Genomic DNA, 9,243 nt, shown 5'->3' with positions numbered 1-9,243 from the left:
CAGCCATGCATTTTTAAAGATGGCATCTGAGGGGGACATATTTCAAAAGCCTGAATTATTTATTGCCCTAATGTCGCCTGCACCATAAGTCAGACTTATGTGGGAGATAAGAATAGCTTTTAACCAGCGCTGCAATGTTTAGTCGCCATCTTTCCTCCAGGGGGCTCTGAAAAATAACTTGCTATCATTAAAACTCTATTAATAATTCAAGGCAAACCTCAGCATCATTTTTAATAAAGCCTGCGGTGTGTTAAACCAGGGAGGTTGTGTGTAAAGGAACCTGCTGCAATCTAGGTAGGGTAGGGCATGTGAGGGTATTACAAGCTACACAACTTCTATTTACTGTCAAATTGTAGGAATGTAAAATGAAGGTAAACCCTGTCAACCCTACAGCCTAGGTAAACATCGTAGCTACACCACACACTGATTGGAGCTCTGTCACTCATCAAGAGATAATATGTGCAACTTTGCTCGACCTCTATCTATCTATCTATCTATCTATCTATCTATCTATCTATCTAATCCCATATCTATCTATCTAATCACATATCTATCTAATCACATATCTATCTATGTTTCGATCTATCTATGTATCTAATCCCATATCTATATCTAATTATCTATCTATCTATCTATCTATCTATCCCATATCTATCACTCTATACCCTATCTATCTATCTATCTATCTATCTATCTATCTATCTATCTATCTATCTATCACATATCTATTTATCTAATGTACAGTATGTATAGATGTGTGCTGTATTGCTACTCATTATTTTTATATGTTCATTTTATACATATAAAGTTGTTTCTACTTAAACTTTGCTTACTTTTTATTTGTTTGCATATATGCATTAACATCCGCTTTATCCCACAGATTACACAACTCAAAATAGACAACAACCCATTTGCTAAAGGATTTCGAGATACGGGTAATGGAAGACGAGAGAAGAGGTAACACAATTTAATATGATATTGTGGTGGTACTAACATGAAGTAAAAGAGAATTCAATACTAGCAACAAACTAAATGCACTTGATACAGCAAAATATTGGAGGTAGACTTGGCCTACAGTTGAATGGCGCTGGGGCACATTAAAATGATTGCACCAATGGAGTAATATATGGAAGGGCTAATTGTTCTTTGTTCCCCTTATTTTGTATTTAAGAAAACAGCTGACGTTGCCCTCCCTGCGGATGTATGAGGAACAGTGCAAAGCAGACAGGGATGGGGCAGACTCTGACGCCTCTTCTTGTGATCCTGCCCCGGGCAGGGATGGCTTGCACTCACCTCTGGGTACAGAACCCAGTCCCCTGAGACTCAGCCACAACAACAGAGGTAATTAGGAAACTATAAAAAAAAGACTTTGTCTACTTGTTCTACAACGCACTGACTATATACTAGTATTGAGCATTATTATCAATAGCACATATCATTTCCAGTATAGTCTTCACACATATTTACACTAACATATATGATTTTAAATAGATAATACCTACCAGTTCATTCCCTTTTCTACATCTACTTTTGCCATATGATGCCATTTTTTATGCACTGCCTAATATACTACAATAACGTAGGCCTGTAAATGTATTTTTTTGGAAAAGGCATTTTATTTTCCTTATAAATATAGCCAATAAACCAATTTTGAAAAGGAAAAAAGTAGTTTATGGAAATAATGGTATATTAGAGAGGTTTCTTTTAATGGAACCTTTATACTTTCTACCCCACTGTAAAATGTTATTATGCATTTTTTTTTTTATAAATGCAGTTTAACTATAATAGATCATGATGCATAAACCCTGGATCACATAGAGAAAAATGGATAAATGTCATTGATAAATTAATCATATTAATATTCTTTGCAACTAAAATGTTTATACTAGTCTTTTTAACTAAAACCGAAAGACCTCTGTCCCAATTGTTTATCATTCTGTCTCTAAGCGCAAATCACAGGTGTACTTTAACATCAAGTGTTATAATACATATATTATGTATTATATTATGGTACCTTAATGCACATCATTATATGATTATGCATAATCATAGCATTTTCTTTTATACTATTACATACATACTATTATAACATCTTCTGCCTTTCTGAATTGGCCATTTTAATGTAGGCAGTATTTGCATATTGTTACAGCTTTGTTAGTTACATTTTAAATCTCATTGTTTATTTTCCATTTATGTGTAAGTGAAAATAATCAAATTATAGAATATCTGTCCTTTAATAAAAATGATTTTAATGTTCTTTACATAATTTATAGTCATTCTGAAATTAGCACACCCATACAAACAAGCAAGCTCCTTTTGCTTTTTCCTCTTCTTTCTCTCAAGCTGTAATGAAGGGTTTATCACGTTATCATCAGCAATCTGTCCTGAGCCATATGTCCTTTGCATTCTAGATGAGAAGTACGGAGCAGACAGCGATCAGGAATTGGAGAGGCGAGAAATACGGCTCGCCCGAAGTCACAGCAGCCCCGGGGGAGCCCCCTCTGCTCCCAGTAGCCCCCGGAGAGAAGAGAGGGTTAGGGAGAAGAGCACTCCAGAAAAGAAGAGCGAGGCTCCTGGAAACCGAAAGGACAATGAGAGCAGCATCTTCAGTGGTCGGAGCTTAGAGAAAGACAAACAGGAAAGCAGGAGAAAAGAGGACTCGAAGGCTGTGGAGGCAGAATGTGGAGGGTTGAGTAAAGAGACCTTTTCACCCCTCATGGTACAGACTGACAGCCCTCCACAACTCAGCGCTAGTCACCTGCAGAGCTTGGCCCTGTCTGGTATCCATGGGCAGCAGTTCTTTAACCCCTTGAATGCTGGACAACCCTTGTTCATCCACCCAGGACAGTTCACGATGGCCCCTGGAGCCTTCTCTGCAATGGGCATGGGACATTTATTAGCCTCTATGACTGGGGCAAGCGGCCTGGAGAATAGTCTTTCCTCAGTACAAAGTGCAGCTACTAACTTTCCTTTCCACCTATCTCAGCACATGCTGGCCTCTCAGGTGAGCATTCCCTTTTTCACTATTTGGGTATTGTGAAGCACTACTATAGCTATGGTAATTTTGTCTCCATAAAAGGCTCTACCTAACAGCTTTCACACCCTTCTTGTAGTAACTGATGTGACCTGTGTGTGACATCTTTCCCCATCTGCCCCAGAAATAAGGCTTACTCTTTGACAAAAAATCATTCTGGAACCTTTTGATTTATTTCTTGCTAAACCTGATCCCCGTTTTCAGGTGTCTTAAGGTCTTTTCTTCCTGGACCCAGTGCACCCATTCATGTTAGATTCAGTTTCTCATCAAGTCCCAGGAAACTATTGTGCTGGTCTCCCAACCACAGGCAGACAAATCTCTGACACTCGATCTGTAATCGATATTATCGCTGGCTTTTATTGGCACAAATCTCTTGCTCACATAAGCCGCTTCATTGTAATCTGCAGACGTTCAGATACTTGTTGTTCTATACCAGAAGCTCTCTCTTCACGTCTATACTAATTGTTTCACAAGGATATGGTTCACATATTAATATATTGTATTATAATACGAATAATAAAACTAAAATACATTTTGTAAAGAATTAAACAAATAACAATATGTCAAAAAAATTGCATTGAGTAATAAGGGGAATAAAACCAGGAAACGAACTAGCTTGGAAAAGACTTGAAATAGGTTCACACTTTGGAACCAAAACGTCTCCACAATGGGCCAATAAACCCCCCCCCCACTTCTTATATAATATTGGTGTGCTACCTACAGTTGTACTCCTTTTCTTCATATCTGGATGGTTCGGTTTGTGCTAGGTATGTTTTACTGTTCTGCTGAGGCTCTGTATATATATTTTTGGTAATATATATATAATGTGTTTATATTGTGTGTTAGTAATAATAATAATATACGTGATACCGATGTTATGGATTTTTGGACCACATTTGATGTGAAGATGATTGTTATTATTTTTTAATAATTACAAAATCCTATAATAAATGCTGTTTTTTTTCTTACAGGGAATTCCAATGCCCACATTTGGGGGTCTCTTCCCATACCCTTACACCTACATGGCAGCTGCTGCAGCTGCCGCCTCTGCTATGCCAGCCACAAGCGTTGCTGCCACCACAATGCCAAGGAACCCTTTTCTCAGTAGTACACGCCCTCGTCTACGCTTTAGCCCATATCAGATCCCGGTGGGCATTCCTCCCAGCACTAACTTGCTGACCACTGGATTGCCAGCAAGTCTCAATCCGGGATCAGAGAGCTCTAAACCAGGAAGCAGCCGGGAATCTAGCCCTATCCCAGACACTCCTGTCCATAAGAGATCCCACTCTAGCTCTTTGTCTCCAAAGAGTTCTATGAAGGATTCCATAAACGAGTTACAGAACATTCAAAGACTGGTCAGTGGTCTGGAGAGTCAGAGAGAGGTCTCCCCAGGAAGAGAGACCCCAAAGTGACTGGTACACCCGGTCAATTACCTGAGCCACAAGGGCTGAAAAGCACTGGGATTTTGTACAGCACATTAAAGCTATTTATTTGAAAGGGTCAGCGATCAAAAGAGGAGGACTTGTACAAGACACACTGAAACCCCACCACAATTTATGAAGGTTTGAGAAGAATTCTAAGACATCCACTTGTAAAATTATATAGCATTATTCATGCAATATGATGGGACAAACGTACACCTATGGGGACTTCAAGGACTCGCAAATAATAGTCCTACTGTGGAAAAGAAGCCCCTAAAACAATATTTGGCATGGTCCAAAAATGCAGAGACTAAATGCAATTGATGATGGACAGGGGGGAGCAAGAAATTCCTTGAATTTCTGAAGATTGGGGGGAGGGAGGGTAGAAGGTATTTCTTTATATGACTATTGGAGACACAAGACATGAGATAGAAAGGCTGTCTGCATTGATTGTGAAGACAGGAAGCCAGTAATCAGGTAGACACCACAAAGACATGAAGATGCCACCTGCAGATAGGTAGACTGCATCCTGCACCAAATTACCAGTCTGGTACATTACTGGTTGTATACCTACCTGGGTACCAGAGATATTTATGAAAAAATGTAAATAAGCTAGACGAATCCCAAATATGCAAATTGGTATTAATTTATTCAGAGTTGTACATGGTGTGTACATAATATTTAGAGAATAATTCATTGCATTTATTTTTTTTTTTCAATTTACATGATATATATTGTAAATGAAAACTTATCTAGCTCTTTGTGATTGAAGGAGGTGTAATACGGTTTTTTAACTGTGTTTTATTATTTCTACCCGCCTGCTGGTGTTCGACAATCATGTGCCATCCATCAGAATTCAGTAGCGTAATTATGACTAATCATAATAATTAATAATGTACAGAGCAGGCATAAAATGCAGGAATAAACCTCAGGTTTTCTTTTCTTTTCACTCCAGTTCAATAAAAGTTAATGATCACGGACTGTGTTATTGCATTTTATTAAGTCATGATTTACAAACGTGCTGGTAACTCGGGGATCTATTCAGATTTTTTTTTTAAACCTTCACGTCTTTCAATAAAAAGCCTAAAGTAATTCTGAGTCCGTTTGTGTGTTTGGATAGGGAAATAAATGTGTTATTGTTAAATTATTAGTGCTAAAATAATTATCCCCCATCCAAAATAATTAAATAAAAAAGATGTATATGGTCTATGTATGTTAGGTTTAAATAAAAGGCATAGTATAACTTATGGATGTAAACATAAGACCTAGCAAACAACAGTTTAGATTATTTCGTTCCACATAATGTAGTGTGATAAAGTTTATTCTAAAGTATGAATTTTTTTAATCACACATTTACTTGATGTGAGTACCCCCATGATAATTATTTTTGTCATTTTAGACTTTAAAGAAAAAAAACTTAATCATTCTATCTATCTATCTATCTATCTATCTATCTATCTATCTATCTATCTATCATCGCAAAAAGATGAAGGCACCATTTAAAAAATAAATAAATAATAAATAGAAAAGTGATTCCACACGGGCTCAGGGATGTTTCTGTTCAAATGAGAACCTTTTTCAAGCTCATTTGAACCGAAATGTCGCTGAGCCCCTTTGGGCTATTAAATCACATTTATATATATATATATATATATATATATATATATATATATAAAATGGTGTGCTGTCTTCATCTTTTCGCATTATTTTGCTGATTTTCTTCTATGCCTGGAAGGTTTGGAACATTGCCATTGTTTGCTAGTGATGCCTTCTAATATACTTTATCTATGTATCTGTCTATCTACTCACATATCTATCTATCTCTTTCCATGAATATAGCTACTGCAGCGGTCTATTTTTCTAGCCATCTATCTAGTAATTTCTATATCTCTAATAAGTATCTATCCAGCTAATATCTTGTATCTATCCATCTATTCATCTATCTATCTATCTCCTATATATCTATTATATACCAACGCCATATCTAGTATCTATCTATCTCATATCTATCTATCTAATATCTTGTATCTATCCATCTATTCATATATCTATCTGTATCTATCTATCTATCGAATATCTATCTATCAATTATATACCAACGCCATATCTAGTATCTATCTATCTAATATCTATATTTCTATCTGTCTCTGTTCTGACTGTTTTCTAGGGGAAATCGTTGGAGCCTGCACATCATTTGGCTCCGGAAAGATTAGACTGCTTCCATGCATCTCCCCATCCGCTTTACATTACTGCCATGTAATTACCCACAGTACACTTCATAGCCGGACTGTACTGAGGTAGTCTCCAGCTCTAATCTACTTCCTGCTCCATCATTTCTAGTATTTCTCCACAGGCCATGCAAGTTGCCACAAATAAACCGAAAATAGAGGCATATAGAGATTTGGCCCAGGATTACATAAAACTAATTCAATCATTGCCTCCATGTTGCATGCAGACATGAGAAAATGTCTACAGAGACTGGGAACAGTCACCTAGAATATCCTGTCACTGTGGAGGACCAGAAAATGACTTTTCTATACACAGATATTGTAGTACTACAGTTCTAAATACATATCCAAATTGAGAAACATTAAAACCTAATGATAACATTATAATTATTAATGCCTTCACTAAGAGTCACAATTTTGCCAATAAAAATGGAGAATATGAAAAAAAATTATCCTGTGTGGAACATAAAGCAGATAAAAGCAGTTTTCCCGCCAATTGCAGCCAATAAGATCACTTGATGTATCTTCCGGTTTGCTGTGTGTGATGGAAGCTGCCCTGTGATTGGTTACTAGCATCACTGCACACGTTTGGTGACAGACGTCGGAAATGTGGCACAGCTGGTGTATGGCCCAGCAGGCTGCACATTGGGGCCGCAGTGTATTGTGCCGGTGACTACATGCATGCTGTGTGTATATATCTGGTTACAGTCCACGCTCGGGTTACTCCTCACATTACAGGGAGCCCTGGAATCAGCCATATTACTGTGTGTAGTGAGAGGATGCGGCCCCGTCATGTTATCTCTCAGGAGAGCGTACAGGAGGTGCACGCTTCTCTGTTCCAAGCACAACTTCACGGCTTTATGGTAAAGCAATAAATGATGGAATAAACAAGCCCTTTCCTCACCAATTACTTCTCTCTCATTCTAAGGAAGATTTATTAGTCCTAGTGAAACTACAAGACGGTGACGTCACAGAGCGGACAGAGACCGCACAGGGAGACGCGTGTGGCGCGGGCGCCCCCTGCTGTCACAATAGAGGATGGCTCTCGTCAATGGTTGCGAACGAAATGATTTCAGGTAGATAATATTGTAAACTCCAGGATGCCGGAGATGGGACGTCCTGGGGGCTGGGTACTCACCGGGGTACAGCGCTGCAGCTTCTCACGGGGGTCTCCTAATCAGGGGAGAGCACAGCTTCAGTGTAGAAGCTGGAGTGTCACATCTATGGCGAATGAACACCTATTTTACCTCCAAACCTAGATAGGCGTACTGCCTCTATGTGTCTACATTCAGAGGCACTGGGCAAGTCACCTGGGAGGAATCGTCTGTCTGTCTATCTATCTAGAAAAGCAGAAAAAAAACAGGCAGCACTCCAAAAATTAAAGTGAAAAACCGTGGCTTTACTAATCCATTAGCAGCTATCTGTCTATCTATCCCATATCTATCTATCCATCCATCCATCTATCCCATATCTATCTATCTATCTATCTATCTATCTATCCATCTATCTATCCCATATCTATCTATCTATCCATCTATTATCTGTCTCATATCTATCTATTATCTATCTCATATCTATCTATCTACCTGTCTATCTATCCCATATCTATCCATCCCATATCTATCTATCCATCTATCCATCCCATATCTATCTATCCATCCCATATCGATCTATCCATCTATCCATCCCATATCTATCTATCTATCCATCTATCCCATATCTATCTATCCATCTATCCATCTATCTATCTATCTATCCCATATCTATCTATCCCTCCCTCCCATATCTATCTATCCCTCCCATATCTATCTATCTATCTATCTATCCCATATCTATCTGTCTATCTATCTACAGTTGTGGTAAAAAGTATTGACACCCCTGCAATTTTGTTAGACAATAATCCGTTTCGTCCTGAAAATGATTGCAAACACAAATTCTTTGGTATTATTATCTTCATTTAATTTGTCTTAAATGAAAAAACACAAAAAGAATGGTCCTAAAGCCAAATTGGATATAATTCCACACCAAACATAAAAAAGAGGGTGGACAAAAGTATTGGCACTGTTCGAAAAATCATGTGATGCTTCTCTAATTTGTGTAATTAACAGCACCTGTAACTTACCTGTGGCACCTAACAGGTGTTGGCAATAACTAAATCACACTTGCAGCCAGTTGACATGGATTAAAGTTGACTCAACCTCTGTCCTGTGTCCTTGTGTGTACCACATTGAGCATGGAGAAAAGAAAGAAGACCAAAGAACTGTCTGAGGACTTGAGAAACCAAATTGTGAGGAAGCATGAGCAATCTCAAGGTTACAAGTCCATCTCCAAAGACCTGAATGTTCCTGTGTCTACCGTGCGCAGTGTCATCAAGAAGTTTAAAGCCCATGGCACTGTGGCTAACCTCCCTAGATGTGGACGGAAAAGAAAAATTGACAAGAGATTTCAACGCAAGATTGTGCGGATGTTGGATAAAGAACCTCAACTAACATCCAAACAAGTTCAAGCTGCCCTGCAGTCCGAGGGTACAACAGTGTCAACCCGTACTATCCGTCGGCAT

The 9,243-nt window shown here is 38.3% G+C and overlaps 1 protein-coding gene across 2 annotated transcripts in view; it reads left to right on the top strand.

The window, feature by feature from the left end:
* The window catches only part of TBX2 (T-box transcription factor 2), a 23,484-nt gene extending 17,937 nt beyond the window's left edge, over positions 1-5,547 (top strand). For both annotated transcript variants that reach the window (XM_073573227.1, XM_073573235.1), the window contains 4 exons: positions 881-957; positions 1,172-1,341; positions 2,412-3,004; positions 4,006-5,547. In XM_073573227.1, coding sequence (XP_073429328.1) covers positions 881-957; positions 1,172-1,341; positions 2,412-3,004; positions 4,006-4,446 — 1,281 coding nt within the window. In that variant the 3' untranslated portion in view covers positions 4,447-5,547. The remainder of the gene's footprint in view (positions 1-880; positions 958-1,171; positions 1,342-2,411; positions 3,005-4,005) is intronic.
* Positions 5,548-9,243: the final 3,696 nt, after the last annotated feature.

Source organism: Dendrobates tinctorius, unplaced genomic scaffold (assembly GCF_039654945.1).
Source record: "Dendrobates tinctorius isolate UK_male_01 unplaced genomic scaffold, ASM3965494v1 ptg000007l, whole genome shotgun sequence".
Classification (NCBI taxonomy): Eukaryota; Metazoa; Chordata; class Amphibia; order Anura; family Dendrobatidae; genus Dendrobates; species Dendrobates tinctorius.
This window is presented reverse-complemented; position numbering and strand designations above follow the sequence as displayed.